The 16,266-nt window shown below is 39.6% G+C and overlaps 1 protein-coding gene across 4 annotated transcripts in view; it reads left to right on the top strand.

Annotated features, from left to right (window-relative positions):
• The window catches only part of SEC24A (SEC24 homolog A, COPII coat complex component), a 72,170-nt gene that overhangs the window by 50,241 nt on the left and 5,663 nt on the right, over positions 1-16,266 (top strand). For all 4 annotated transcript variants that reach the window (XM_028527254.2, XM_036014010.1, XM_028527253.2 and 1 more), the window contains 6 exons: positions 7,925-8,098; positions 10,471-10,581; positions 12,404-12,579; positions 13,944-14,081; positions 15,677-15,781; positions 16,107-16,199. In XM_028527254.2, the coding sequence (XP_028383055.1) occupies positions 7,925-8,098; positions 10,471-10,581; positions 12,404-12,579; positions 13,944-14,081; positions 15,677-15,781; positions 16,107-16,199 (797 nt within the window). The remainder of the gene's footprint in view (positions 1-7,924; positions 8,099-10,470; positions 10,582-12,403; positions 12,580-13,943; positions 14,082-15,676; positions 15,782-16,106; positions 16,200-16,266) is intronic.

Raw genomic sequence — 16,266 nt, forward strand, 5'->3', positions numbered from 1 at the left:
CCACATCCCAGGCATATGCCCTGACCAGGAATTGAACTGGTAACTTTTCGGTCTGCGGTCCAGCACTTAATCCACTGAGCCACACCAGCCAGGGATGTATTTTTTATTTTAACCATCGTAGTGGATTTGATGTGGTATCTCATTTGTGTTGGAGCTTTGTCCAACAGAGCTCCTCTCCCAAACATAGCTGAGAATAATTCTACCAAGACATGATCTGCTCAGGGAGGAAAGGTGGCCAGTCTCTCAAAGGAGAAGGGCCTTGAGCCTGTCCCTCGATGGGCTTTTATTGGGTTTAATTTGTGTAGGAATATGGGGTATATAAGTAAAGCTCGTCAATCATTGTCAGGGAGTAATGATCAAACAATAGATAACATTCAAAGAACTCTGAGGGTCTATTCTGAGTTAGGGTCAGATAGTTAGAGGGCCATAAAACTTTGGGAAACAAACTCATTTTATGCTTGGACCCATATCATTTAAATTGAGGGCATTCTCAGGGTTTCACAGGATTTTATGCATTCCTTTCTTGGCCTTATTAACCAGAAACCTACCCTTTCCAGCACAGGGCCCCACCCGCCTCCAGCATTGTTTCAGGCCTAAGTCAGGAAGGGGAAGTAAGGCAACCAAGAGATTAGGAGACTTCTTGCAGACAGAATGAGGACTCAGACTATGTCAAAGCCAAGCCAAGGGGCAAGGGTCCATCACCCCTTTTTTATAGTCTCCCAAGTCCTTCCCTGATGGCCCCTTCATGACCAAGCCTGTCTTAGGTCATGCCTCCCTTGAGGAATCTTATCCATTATTGTCTAACCAGTCATCCACCCAGGGCCAAGCAGGATGAAGTAAAGGGGGCAGAGGTGGTGCCCCTGCTGAGGAGATAAGCTTTGTTTCTTAGTGGCTTATGGTCCCAAGGTCTTTTTACTCAGCCTTAGCCATGGGGGGGTTACAGTTTCTGAAACCAGGCAGGGCGGTTCCCAACACTCACTGAGGTTTTTATTTATATTTCCCTAGTGATGAATGATGTTGAACATCTTTTCCTAGGATTATTGGTTACTTGTATGTCTTCTATGGAGAACTATCTATCCAGGTTAATTTCCCATTTTAAAATTTGGTTTGTCTTTTTATTACTGAGTTGTAGGAGTTCTTTATATATTTTTAGATAGAAGGCTTCTATCAGATACATGATTTGCAAAAATTTTTTTTCCATTTGGTAGGTTGCCTTTTCACTTTCTTAATGGTACTCTTTGCAGCACAGTTGTTTTTAATTTGATGTCCCATCAATTCCCCCCCCCCCTTTTTTTTATGTTTTTGGTGTTATGGCATTAAAGCACTGCTAAATTCAAGATCATGAACATTTTATATTTTTGTCATCTCCTAAGAGCTTTATAGTTATACTTCTTGTATTCTTTTTTTTTAATATATTTTATTGATTATGCTATCACAGTTGTCCCATTTCCCCCCTTCTCTCCCCTCCACACTGTACCCCCCTCCCACCCACATTTCCCCCTTTAGTTCATGTCCATGTGTCATACTTATGAGTTCTTTAGTTTCTACATTTCCCATACTGTTCTTGCCCTCCCCCTATCTATTTTCAACCTACATTCTATGCTACTTATTCTCTATACCTTTTCCCCCTCTTTCCTCCTCCCACCCCCCTGCTGCTAACCCTCCATGTGCCCTCCATTTCTGTGGTTCTGTTCCTGTTCTAATTGTTTACTTAGTTTCTTTTGGTTTTGCTTTAGGTGTGGTTGTTGATATTTGTGAGTTTGCTGTCCTTTTACTATACATGTCTTTTCTTTATCTTCTTTTCTTAGATAAGTCCCTTTAGCATTTCATAAAATAAGGGCTTGGTGATGATGAACTCCTTTAACTTGACCTTATCTGAGAAGCACTTTATCTGCCCTTCCATTCTAAATGAAAGCTTTGCTGGATAGAGCAATCTGGGTTGTAGGTCCTTGTCTTTCATGACTTGGAATACTTCTTTCCAGCCCCTTCTTGCCTGTAAGGTCTCTTTGGAGAAATCAGCTGACAGTCTGATGGGAACTCCTTTGTAGGTTACTGTCCCCTTACCTCTTGCTGCTTCTAGGATTCTCTCCTTCGTTTTTACCTTGGCTAATGTAATTATGATGTGCCTTGGTGTGTTTCTTCTTGGGTCCAACTTCTTTGGGGCTCTCTGAGCTTCTTGGATTTCTTGGAAGACTGTTCCCTTTGCCAGATTGGGGAAATTCTCCTTTACTATTTGTTCAAATACGTGCTCAATCTGTTGCTTTTCCCCGTCCGATTCTGGTACCCCTATAATTCGGATATTGGAACGTTTAAAGGTGTCTTGGATGCTCTTAATCTTTTCCTCAATTTTTTGAATTCTTATTTCATCATGCTTTCCTGCTTGGTTGATTCTATCTTCCTTCTGGTCCACTGTATTGTTTTGAGACTCATATTCCTTCCTTTCACTATTGGCTCTCCTCCGCGTGTCTTCCTGCATCTGTTTTATGGTAATCTGCATTCTTTCATCTAAATTTCGTCCAAAATCAACCAGTTCCGTGAGCTTTCTGATCACCAGTGTTTTGAACTGCGCATCTGATAGATTGGCTAATTCTTGGTCGCTCAAAAGGATGAGTCCTGGGGGACTGATCTGCTCTGTTGAAAACATAGTTTTTTGTTTTTTGTTTTTTCCCCCTGTCTCTCCTTTTTTTTTTTCCGGTCTGGTTGCTCTTGTTACCGTGGGGGGCGGAGCCTTAGGTGCTCACCGGGGCTGGGAACCCCAGTCGCTAGATTGTGACGTTATTTGTGGGGGCGGGGTGGGCGGGGGAAAACAATGGCGGTAGTTCCGTTCCCCTGGACTCAGACCCTTGTCTGGGCTTCTGGGCCTCGAGTTCTGCCCTGGTCCACAATCGCTACCCCTCTGGGTCTGCCAGCCGCAGCTTGCGTACTCAGGGATCACCGCTGCCTTCTTGCGGGCCAGATGGCTTTTGCGCCGATTTCGTGCCAAACCTTCCCCCGACCTCCGCGCGCCACCAACCCGAGCCAGCCCCGCGCCCACCCGGCTCGTCTTCTCCTACCGGTCCGGATGAACTCGTCTACTTCAACTTCTTGGCTGCCTGACTTCCATTCAGATAAATCCTCTGCCGGATCTGGGTGTTATTCTGATAGTAAATTATTGTTGTAAATTATTGGTTTTCTAATCTTGGTTGTGCGAGGAGGCACGGTGGGTCCACCTATTCCTCCATCTTGCCGGAAGTCTCTTCTTGTATTCTAAGTCTTTGATTTACTTTGGGTTAATTTTTTTTTTTTAAGAGAGAGAGGGGGGAAGGGAGGGAGAAAGAGGATGAGAGAAACATCAAAGTGGTTGCCTCTCACATGCTCTCATCTGGGGACCTGGTCCTCAACTCAGTCATGTGCCCTGACTGGGAATAGAACCAGTGACCCTTTGGTTTTCGGGCCAGCGCTCAATCTACTGAACCACAGTAGCTAGGGCTCTTTAAAAGATTGTATTTATTTATTTTTAGAGAGAGGGAAAGGGAGAGAGGAAGAGATGGAGGGAAACATCCATTTGCAAGAGAAACATCAGTTGGTTCTGTCTTGCACACCCTCAACTGGGGACCTGGCCCACAACCCAGGCATGTGTCTGATTGGGAGATGAACCAGCGACCTTTTGGTTTGCAGGCTGGCAATCAATCCCCTGAGTTGCACCAGTCAGGGCTGCTTTGGGTTAATTTTTGTATTTTATTTGAGGTAGGTATTTGACTTCATTCTTTTGCATGTGGATATATAATTCTTGCAGTATCATTTATTGAAAAGACTATTTTTCCCACATTGAATTATCTTGTGAACCCTGTCCCCTTGTTGAATTCAGTTGATCATAAATGTGAGGGTTTATTTCTGGGTTCTGACTTTCATTCTCTTAATTTATATGCCTGTTTATACCCAATTTCAAACTGTCTCAATTATTGTAGCTTTCTAGTCAGTTTCAGATTGGGAAGTATGAGTCCTATTAACTTTTAAATTTTGTCCCAAGATTATTATGGTATTCTGGATCTCTTGTATTTCCATATTAATTTTAGGTTCAGTTTGTCAACTTCTGCAAAATAGCTAGCTGGGATTTTGGTAGGCATTGCATTTAATAGGTAGATCAGTTTGGAGAATATTGCCATCTTAACAGTATTAAGTCTTCCCGTCCACAATTGTGGTATGTCTTTCCATTTATCTATGTCTTCTTTAATTTCTTTTAACAATGTTTCATAGTTCTTGGAGTATAAGTTTTACGTTCCTTTAAATTTATTCCTGAATATTTTTGATGGTATTATAAGTGGCATTATTTTTAAAATTTCATTGCTACTTTATATAAAGAAAATTAATACTTTGTATACTGATCTTGTATCCTGTAGCCTTGCTGAACTTGTTTAATAATTTGAATAGTTTTTAGTGTTTATGTTTTAAAGGGCCCATTTGTTGTATTCCATTCATTCAAGATTGGTGGATCTCAAAAATGATTTATTTCTACAGGTACTGGCTATACATTCCTGGAAATGTATATCCTAAGGGTGCTTTTAAAACGTTTTCTGTTTGTGAGACATGAGTTATTTTACATGTACCTAATTTTGCATAAAGAGCTTGAGAGTAGGCCAGCATACCAACGGTTTGCCTTCTTGCCAGAGTGCTTAATTTAATACATCTTTGTGGTCACTTGCTTATTAGGTTTTGCCTTTGTTCTATTTGGGCCATATTTCATTGTCTCCTCATTTTTGTAGCCTCCCTGTGTTTTTTTCTATGTATTAGGTAGAGCTGCTTTGACTCCCTGTCTTAGTAGTGTGGCTTACTGTAGAAAGCACACCAGTAAATTGATGTGGTGGAGCCTTAGGAAATCACTGGGGTGGGGCAACCTGTGTTATCGCTCTGTGGGTCTGTGTGGGGGAGGGCTCACAGAGGGGACAGTGCCACTGCCTAGCCTCTGAAGTTTTGCCCGGGAGAAAGATATCTCCCAGCTCTCTCCCTGATGCCAGTCACTTCAGTTTCTCCCCATATGCTTCTGGTGCCCTGCCAGCTGCTGCCCTGGTGCTAAAGCCCAGAGGCAGTGACTCTGCATAAGTCTTAAGTCTATTGCGGGCCATTTAAGTGGAGACTCCTGAGAATCCCGAAGTTTCTTCTGCCACCCCAACCCCCACAGGTTTTTACAGCTAGAAGTTATGGGGACTTATCTGCCTGGTGCTGGAATCCTGGGCTGGGTGCTCTGGTGTGGAACTGGGGTCCCTCATTCCCAAGGTATCCCTCCCAATTTTTATGCACCATACATGGGTGTGTGACTGCATGTTCCTTGTCTTGGCCCCTCCTACCCATCTGGATGAATGTAGTAGCTTCTTTAATTCCTTTGTCGTCAGACTTCCATACAGCCCGATATTCTGGTGATTCTGGGTGATGTTTGGTTTGTAGTCTAATTGTAATTTTTGCTGTGCTTGTGCAAGGAGGCAAGATATGCTTACCCATGCCTCTATCTTGTGCATCTGTTCTTGTAAAAAGTAGTAACTTCCTTTTGTAGAGTAATAACATCATTGTTAAAGCTGAAGTTCTCTCGCATTAGCTTGTGTATGTATGTACTTTCTTTTGAGATGATCATGTGGCTTTTCCCTTTGTTTTGTTAATGTGTTACATTACGTTTATCATTTTACTTTTTTAAATCATATTTTATTGTTCATGCTATTACAGTTGTCCCAATTTTTTCACTTTTGTCTCCCTCCACTCAGCGTCCCCCTCACACTTCCTCAGGCAATCCCCACACCACTGTCTGTGTCCGTAGGTCATGCATATATTTTCTTTTGCTACTCTGTTCCCTGTGCTGTATTTTACATACCCATGACTGTTCTGTGACTACCAATTTATACTTAATCCCTTTACCTCTTTTGCCTGTTTCCCCAGACCACTCCCATCTGGCAACTATCAAAATATATCTGTGATTCTGTTTCTCTTCTGCTTTTTTGTTTATTTTGTTTTTTAGATTCAATTGTTGATAGATGTATTTGTTGCCATTTTATTGTTCACTTTTGATGATCTTCTTAAAGAGGATCCTTTAAAATTTCATATAATGCTAGTTTTGTGGTCATGTACTCCTTTAGCTTTTTCATGTGTGGGAAGCTCTTTATCTTCCCTTTGATGATAGCAATCTTGGCTGCAGGTCCCTGTTTTTCATGACTTTGAATATTTCTTGCCAATCCCTTCTAGCCTGTAAAGTTTCTTTTGAGAAACCAGCAGATAGTCTCAGGGGAACTCCCTTGTAGGTAACTAACCGCTTTTTTCTTGCTGCTTTTAAGATTCTCTCCTTGTTTTTAACCTTGGCATTTTAATAATGATGTGTCTTGGGGTGGGCTTGTTTGGGACTCTCTGGGCACATGCCTGCCCCTGGAAACAGCTCTGCTGGGCCTTAAGTTGGGCGGAGCAGGGCCTCAGAGAATCACCAGCATGAGGCAAACGGTGTGAGCCAGTTTGGTGGAATCTCAGATACGGTGCCCACCCATCAGCTCTGTGGCTCTGTAGCAGCAGGGCTCAGAACAGGAACATTGGCCTCTGCCAGCACTTCTGTCTGGGTGACAGCTGCCCCCCAGCTCGCACTGTGATGCTGGACCCTTTAGTTCCTTCCCCATGTGTCTCTAATGTCTTTCAGTCTGCTGCCCCAGCACTGGGGCCCACAGGGAATGGGTCTAAGTAAGTCTGTGCGTGGGCCCTTTAAGAGGAACTGCCTGAGATTCTGGAAGTTTCTGTCTTCCAGAGCCTCATTCCCCACTAGTTTTTACAGCCAGAAGTTATGTAGACTTACATTCCTGGCACTGGAACCCTGGTCTGGGGGGCCTGGTGTGGGGCTGGGACCTCTTGCTCCTGAGATATCACTCCCGACTTTTATGTGACGTTGTTCATGTTTTCAGCAAATCTTGAAGATCCATTAATACTCATGTATATAGATTTCTCTCATTTTGTTAAATTTCTACTAGTATTCAGTAGAATGTACAAATCACAGTTTAGTATTTTACTATTGATTGGCACTGAGGATATTTCTGATTTTTTCATTATAACATAAAATAGTACTGCTTAATTTTTTTAAATGTATAATTTGGCACTTGAATGAATGTATCTTTAGGGTAAATTCTTAGGTATGGAATTACTAGGGTTAAAGTAAGTATTCATTTAGAATTTTGGTAGATATTGCCAACTTACCCTTCCAAAAAGTTTTTTGAAAATTTGAATCCTTGCCTTCATTTAAGAAGATATCTCTTACCCTTCCCTCACTCTCACTAAATACTGTGTATTCCTAATACCATTCTGCTCCCAGTTCCAATGTGTGGGTTGCTTCTTCCCATACCACCAAGCAATTGCCTCAGTTCTGATACCATCTCCCTGGAAATAGCATCAGATCCCAAAGGTTAAGGCCCTTGAACTCCCTCACCCAAATACACACATACACTTCAGAAGCTAATTTTGAATCCAGGTTGTTGCCTGTGCTTCTGATTGTCTGGTAATAGATTGGAAGTTTCAATGAATCCCTACTTGGGTTCCATTAATTTGCTAGAAAATTATTGGCTATTGGTGATTGATTCAACCTCCAGCCTCTTTACCCTCCTTTGGATGTGTGTTGAGCAAAGGGGGTCCACTGAAAGTTTTGGCAACCAGCCCTCCCACCTTAGATGATCTGGGTGCTTTCTAAATGTCACCTCATTAACATAGCAAAAAACGCTTTTATGACTCTCATTACTTGGGAAATTCTAAGGGTTTTAGGAGCTCTGTGCCAGAAATGGGCAAAGACCAAATATCTATTTCTTATTATAAACCACAATGTCATATCTAAACTTTTTTTATTTATTGTCTGCCGGTTTGATAAGTGACCAAAGTAAAATGTAAATACCCATGTGTAGTGTATATAAATCATTTTGATATTTTTTTCTTCTAGGTCTTTCCATTCACACTTTCCACGGGAACTTCTTTGTTCGGTCAACAGACTTACTCTCCTTGCCCAACGTAAACCCCGATGCTGGGTATGCAGTGCAGATGTCTGTGGAAGAGAGCCTTACGGACACTCAGTTGGTGTCCTTTCAGTCGGCGCTCTTGTATACGTCCAGCAAAGGTGCGTTGTTGGGCTTTTCATTGTACCAAAAAACACCCACCATGAGATCTACCTTTGTAACAGATTTTTAAGTGTACAGTCCAGCATTGTTCACTGTAAGAACGATGTTGTGACAGAGGTAAGTTTTTTGATTTGGTCCTGTATTCTATGGCTTGTGTAAACTCTCCCTTTTTCGGAGGTAATAGTATGTTATATAGTGATGTTAAGTAAGGAGAACTAGAAAGCAAGTTAATGTGTTTTGTCCTAAAAATGATGTGAAGGCTGGCTAAATTTAATTTTTTATGTTAAAGATTTACCACTCTCACCTACTGTTTTACCTCCTTAAAGTTTCAGGAGTATTTTCTTGCTATAGCTATACTCACATTTACATCCCCTCTAAAATCAAAACAGCACACCATAAATATAAAAGATAGATTTCTATCTCTTGATATCATGTTTATATAAGATAAGGACATCCCAGTCCCTTTTCTGCCTATGGATTCTCCAGAATATAAGAACTCAGACAACCCTCCTCATGTTTTCATAGTCAGCCTCTCTCCCACCCCCACCTCCTGGCAATCATTGATCGGTTTTCTGACCCTGTAGTTTGGTCTTTGCAAGAATGTCATACGAATGGAGTCCTACAGCAGGCATTTTTTTATACCTGGCTTCTTTCACGTAGCATAGTGTATCCAAGGTTCCTCTGTGTTATTCACCAACTAGTGGTTTGTTACTTGTTATTCCTAAGGAGTATTCCATTGTACCCAGTTTGTTTGTTCACTTTCCAGTTGAGGTCCATTTGGGATGTTTTGAGTTTTGGGCAATTTCAGATGTAGCCCCTCTAAATACATATGTACAGATTTTGTGTGAGCATGAGTTTTTATTTCACTTGGCTAAATAGCTAGGGGACAGATTGCTGGGTTGTGTGGTAAGTGTATGTTTAACTCTGAGAACCTGCCAAACTGATCCCAAAGTGGCTGCACTATTTTGCATTCCCACCGGCGGCAGCATGTGAGAGCTGCAGCTGCTCTGCATCCTCACCAGGATTTGCTGTTTTCAGTGTTCAGGCTTTCTTTTTTTTTTTTTAATTTGAGGTTTTTGTTTTAATCATTTAAATAAAGTATAGTATCTCTTTTAGTTTTATTTTGTGTTTCCCTAATAACTACTGTTAGGTATCTTTTCATATACTTATTGTTAGAGGCTTAGGTTGTTTTATGAAAGTGTGATTATGATTTATATGTATGTACACAGATCTGTTGTTTGTAACAATTTCCCTAAGATGGACTCCTAGAATTGGAAATGCAGAATGTAGAGATGAACTGTCTAAAAAATCTTGGTATTGTCTGATTGCTATTAAGAAAGATTTTACTGATTTGTATCTCCCTCAAGTGCCCATTTCATTTCAGCCTTTATCTAGAATAGGAGCTCTAAACAGTGTTACTCTTTTATGCAGACATTTCTTCTCTTTAAAAGTGATTTATATGAGTTTCTCATATGTATATTTTCATTAGTCTTAGGTTATAATTTTCATCTCTAGGTTTTTGTTCTTTTCTCTGGTGTTCAAGGTCTTGCTGATCAGAAAGTTTTTAAAGATTGACATAATGTTTTATATTTGATGGTTGTCAAAAGTTTTTCATTTCTGTTTCTTATATTTACTGATTTTTGTTATGGTTAAATTACCAGAGAGAAAGTATTATGACTATTAGTCAATTTTAAATTTTTTTCTTCTGTGATTAAAGAGAAAGTGTAAGATTTATTTCTGGACTTTGAATATCAAAACACAGACTCAAGTCTTGGCCAGGCAGGGTCACCGGTTCGATTCCCAGTCAGGGGACATGCGTGGGTTGCTGGCCAGGTCCCCAGTGAGGCAAGAGGCAACCGCACATGCTCTTTTCTCCTTCCCTTCCCCTCTCTCTAAAAATAAATAAATAAAATCTTAAAAAAAAATCTACCAATGAATGCATAAAGTGTAATAATAAATTGATATTTCTCTCTAAAAATAAATAAAACAACAGCTAAAAAAGACACAGAGCACATTTTGGAGTAGTGTTGTCATATATATTTGCATGTGTGTGTATGTGTGTGTAGATATATACACACTCAATTTTTATTACAAAGTAGATAAATTAACAAAAAAAGCTCAGAAGAGATTTTTTGAAAGCTAGCATGTTACCATCATTTGAATACCATCTCTGTTGTCTTTTCAGCAATACATTAAACAAAAAGAATTTCATAGTAAGAAGTAAATCAAACTTTAGTCTTCACATTAAAGTTTTGATACTATCTGTACTTACTATTTATCCCTATTTGGTTTTGGATCGAAAAGAAGTGACTTTAATACAAACTTTTTAAATATAGCTGCCTCTTACTATCATTTTTGTGTTTTCCCAAAGGTGAAAGGAGAATTCGTGTTCATACTTTGTGTCTGCCAGTAGTTTCAACTCTGAACGAGGTTTTTCTTGGAGCTGACGTTCAAGCAATTTCAGGGTTATTGGCCAATATGGGTAAGAATTGTTGTCACCTATTGTAAATGTTTTGCAGATAAATTTAAACAGCTTTATTGGGATACAATTTATATAATTTATCATTTAACCCATTTTAAGTGTACAAATCCATTTTTTTAGTATGTTTACAGAGTTGTGTGGCCATCACCTCAATCTAATTTAAAAATATTTCTATCAGCCCCCCAAAGAGCCTTGTGTGTATTGACAGCCCACTTCCTCCTCCTTCCCCCATCGGCCTTAGGCAGCACTGAACTGCCTTCTGCCTCATAATCTGCCTACTGTGGACTTAAAGTAACCATTTTTCACATCATGTCTGGTATTAGCAGCTAGTAGCTTTTTTAATGAGCTCCATAACAGGTTACAGAGATGGCATTGTGAAGGTCACCAGGCTGGAGCCGTGGCACCCGAGCTGCACCCCCGCCACTGTTCCACATGAGTGTGCGGCTGTGGCCAGACCCTGTGGGCCCGCAGGAAATTTGTTCATATCTTCACAGTGGTTACCTTCCTGACTTTTTTCTGGTCCCTTTCTCAAACACACAGAGCTTAAAATCATTTTAGTTCTTGCTCTTTTTCTCCTTCAGGCAAGTCAGTGAATACATTTGCTTCAAACTTAAATCTGCCTATAATTGGGATATTAACCCATTTTGTTTTCATTTCTTACCAGGAAATTTTTTTCTTTAATGGAGCCTGGGTAAAGGGTCCAAACCAATGTTAGTATTCTCATATATTGTTAAAAGTTAAAGATTCTGACTGAAGGAATTTGAGAGTCACTGCATTTATTTTTTAACAAATACTTTTCGGTAACAGTATTATCATTATAAGTATCTTTATTATTATCACCAACAACTATAATATATTATCAGACAGTATTATGGATTTTTAAAAAAATCTTCATAACATTTTTCTTCACTGTTACTAAATTTGGTTGACTCCAACATGCACATTTTTCACATTTTATCAAAATCAGGTTGTCTTAAATGGATGAAGTCTTAGAGTTATTGTTGACAGGTAACAGTAGTCTTCACTCTTTCTTACGCTGTGTACAAACTTGGTCTTAGTAGTTAATAATATCATTTAATTGGGTATATTTTTGGTACCACATGAATTGAGTTTAGTAGTAGTATGAGAGGTTTTCCAAACAAGTGTAGTGTTTTTCGTGTTGAGAAAAACTTTTGAGTGTGCAGAAAGCGTATATATAGAATAGCGTGACAGATGATGAACACAAGTAACCCTTGAAGAGTTCTTTCAATAAATGTAAGAAAAATTCTCTATATTGAAAAAGCATGTATATTTGGCCCTGGCTGGATGGGTCAGTTGGTTGGAGCATTGTCCCAACATGCCAAAGTTGTGGTTCTGGTCAGAGCGCATACAAGCATGAATGAATGATTGCACGGGGAAGTGGGACAAGTTGGTGTTGCTCTGTCTCTCCAAATAATAAGAAGAAGAAGTAAAAAATAAAAATGCATGTATATTTAATTGCGGAGTTTTTCTTTCTCAGTGGTAAATAAAATAGTGGATTACAATGAATAACATCTTAGAATCTATGAAGTGCAGTTTTCCTACTTTACAGATAAAACAACTGAGGCTTATGAAGGTTAAGTTACTTGCCAAATTGTCATACAGCTAGGAAATAGCAGAGCAGCATTTCTACAGACTTTGGCTAGATTCTCCAAAGTATCTGCTTTTCACTGCTACCTTTGGCTCCTCGCATACGTGATAAATTGAAGAGAGAATTTGTATAATTGAAAACTGGTTTTTCTGTTTTGTGGGGGAGTTAAACTGCTGTTTCACTTTTCTCTTGTTCCTGCCCCGCCTCTCCTAGCTGTGGACAGGTCCCTGACTGCCAGTCTGAGCGACGCGCGGGACGCCCTCGTGAATGCGGTCATCGACTCCCTCTCAGCCTACCGCTCTTCCGTCCTCGGTGGCCACCAGCCTGGGCTCATGGTTCCTTTTTCTTTGCGGCTCTTTCCACTCTTTGTGTTGGCTCTCCTTAAACAAGTAAGAAAATCAAAATTGGAAATTAACGCAGTGAAAATGTCAAAAGGCAAAATATTTATCCACTGAGCCCCATAAACATTGCACATATAACTTTTTGCAGCTAAGGTTTCTGAGGGCAAGGACCCTAACATGCACTAACACCTGACACACTGCGTTTTGTTACTTACTTCTCCCCTACTAGGGTTTTTGTCCATGAACACAGGGTTTTTATCTTTTTCATTCATCGCTTTGTCCCAGCACTTAGAACAGTTCCTAGTACATGGTAGGCACTAAGTAAATATTTTTTGAATGTATAAATGAAACTCTCCTTCTTCCATTTTCCATAGTACTCTTTCTTTTTTGTCAGTGTCTATCCACATACCAATTTAAAATATCCTAAGAGCCTTTAAAGTCTCCCTTTATTCATAGTTAATGTGCTTGTTTTAAGGCACAATTTCATTATTGTTACCTCTCCGCCTCTTTTTATTCCTTTCCATCACTAGGAATGCTTAAAACCTTACCTCAAAACTTCATTATTCTCTGCCCTGCCTGGTGTGGCTCCGTGGGTTGGACGCCGTTCTGCAAACTGAAAGACTGCAGTTTGATTCCCACTCAGGGCACATGCCTGGGATGTGGGCCAGGTCCCCAGTTGTGGGCTTGCGAGAGGCAGCAGATCAGTGTTTCTCCTGCACATCTGTGTTTCTCTCCCTCTTTCTCCTTCTCTTCCCTTTTCTCTAAAAAACAAATAAAATCTTTACCAAAAAAACCTTCATTATTCTCCATGAAGCTAATCTATCAATTAAAACTTACAATTACCTATTAAATTCTATTCTGATAAGCAATTGTTCTTATGTGTATTATTATTTTTCCTGGTTTGTATGTAAACTTTGTGCATTGTTTAATTTCTCTAACTGTGAGAGAAACAAGGGAAGTTAACCACCATTGGTTTTCACCCTGCATTTATAGACCACGTAGATCTTTGGTTTTTCATATATGTATTTATTTTATTTTATTTTATTTTCCCATAGGTGTATTTAGTTTGTCATCTGTAGTGCAACGTTACCCTTCTTGTGTTTGTTTTTATATCACTATCATTACATGGTAGATAGAGTATTTAGATCTATTTCACTGTGATTAGGAAACAGACACCAGAGAGATCAAATGACTACCATGTTAGGTCATTAATTTCTCAAGACTTTTAGGTGGGAACAGACCCACAATTTAGTACCTGTGTGCATCTTCTCAAAAGATATATTTCAAAGAATGATTACAGCAAATTTGCTGATTTTGTCTGAAGATCTTTTTTTTAACAACTGATATTTGCAATGTTTTACAAGTATTTTTTAAATACCTATTTTTTGGTTGGGTGGTTTTTTTTGTTACAGAAATCATTCCAGACTGGGACAAATGCACGTCTAGATGAACGCATTTTTGCTATGTGTCAAGTGAAAAACCAGCCCTTGGTTCACCTGATGCTCACAACTCACCCCAATTTGTACAGAGTTGACAATCTTTCAGATGAGGTAAGATTAATTCATTTTTTAGTGGCCTTGAAGGCTTATGAACCTAATTATATTCAGTCCAATGCAGAAATGAGCAAAGTGTTTTTAAGCTGTTTATTTTATTCCTTTACTAGGTCTATGAAAAGAAATTTTGGTTTTGGGAAACTCCTGAAAATGGTGCCTTTATTTATCTCTAGAGCCAGATCTAAATAAATAAAGGGATTGTCAGATTGACCAGAACAACCTAGGATTCATTTCTGTAAACAGATTTATCTAAAAGGAGCATCCTGAGAATCCAAATACATCTAAACACCCCAGGTCAATGTTCAGTGTAACAGTGTTCTTAAATTACAGAAAATTTTCTTATCTAAGTTGTGACATTGTTTGTCCGCAGTAGGAAATTTACCTGAGTTAAAATCCCAAGCACAAAAATATTAAGTCATAAACTTTCTTTTTAGAATTGTGATAAAATTAGGATGTTGCAAGTAATATTTTGGTTAAAACCTTTCAAAATTTAAAGAATTTAAAATGTCTTGCATATAGAAGGGAAAAATTGCCTATGAAACTTGTGGTAACTTTTAACAAATGAGAGCTGTTGAAAACACTATTAGTTTGTATTACAGAATAGTAACTCAAGATTAATCCTGTGTTTGACAAGTTCAAATAGTTGGGTCTACTTTTTTTCACATTAGAAATGGCAAATTAACATAAAAATATAAATGCGATATATTGTATGTCTATAACATGGAAGCCACCAGAAGGAAGGAGGAGAAAAACACCCGGTAGCTGCATTCAGGGACAAGCACCATTAGCATGTCAGCGAGTGTGTCCGGGCAAGCTTCTGGAGGAGAGCGGCCGGCGGCGCTCAGACACAAACCGCGGGAGCCGGCAGGGTGGAGCTGGTCTCAGGGTTGGCTCCCACTCAGTCTCTCTCTCTGTTACCTCGTTCTTTCAAGTCAGCCCTCTCTCTACATGACTAGAAAACAGCCACTGATGTGTTCCCTTCTCTACCACCAGCGAGAGAAAATGCCCTCTTTTCTTAGTTCATGTTAGAAAACCTAGGGGGAATTTCTGATGGGCCATATTTGGTTCACAGTCTCTCCTGCTCCCCACACGTCCTGCAGCCAGAGGTCTGACATATAGATAGCTATGAATATTTAAAAGTGCATGTGTGTTTTCAGATAACAGTATTATAAATGAGAAACTTCCATTTCTGGCCTCAATAGATAGTAGACTATTAAACTCTTGATTGTGTTACGCTCTTATCTTCCCACAGGATGTGCACATCCCCAGGCCCGGTCGTCCGCCGTGATCACTAACTAAATTCCAGGCTTTCTGGGAATCTCACCAATCATTTTCTTTCAGGAAAATGATTATCCTGCCCAAGACACATGGATATCGATTGCATTTATTGTATTAGTTTTTAAAATAATAGATCAGAAGCTGTCGTATTGGCTTTATTGGGGTTTCACAGTGGCTTTGTTTCAATAAGTGATAACTATCTTCCTCACCTTTTTTAATATTTAAGTATGAATGATTGTGTAAACATTTTTTGGTTAATTGTGACTCCATATTACAATTGAATCTAAAAGCTTTCATTCTGTTTCATTCCTCAGGGAGCACTCAACATCAATGACCGAACTATACCTCAGCCACCTATTCTTCAGCTTTCAGTGGAGAAGCTGAGCAGGGATGGAGCTTTTCTCATGGACGCCAGCTCTGTGAGTAGCCCGTCTGATTCTGAGCCTTCGGTCTGTACTCTGCTGTGCCTTCATGACCCTTGATATCTGTCTTCCTGAACAGATTATATGCTGCTTAATCTATATATTTTTTGTATTAGCCACCTTCTCCCTCCATAGCCTCCTGTCATACCAAGCATAAAATGTCTCATCTTGGTCAATAGTTGTTAATTAGTTCAGATGAAGGCTCCACATTATCACTAAACTTACTAATCATTTTGATCTTTTAAAACATTATCGGTGGGAAAGATGAGTCAACAACTCACCCTTAATCTACATCTCAAAATGATTTTCTTCCTGTCCCCAGGTGCTGATGCTTTGGGTTGGAAAAAATTGTGGACAGAATTTTCTCAGCCAAGTTCTGGGAGTTCAAAGCTATGCATCAATTCCACATACTATGGTAAGACTGTCTTAGAGTGATTGTAATGCACTTAAAGGGCATTTCAAACGTGGCAAAAAAACTCAAA

This window comes from Phyllostomus discolor, chromosome 13 (genome assembly GCF_004126475.2).
Source record: "Phyllostomus discolor isolate MPI-MPIP mPhyDis1 chromosome 13, mPhyDis1.pri.v3, whole genome shotgun sequence".
NCBI classification, from domain to species: Eukaryota; Metazoa; Chordata; class Mammalia; order Chiroptera; family Phyllostomidae; genus Phyllostomus; species Phyllostomus discolor.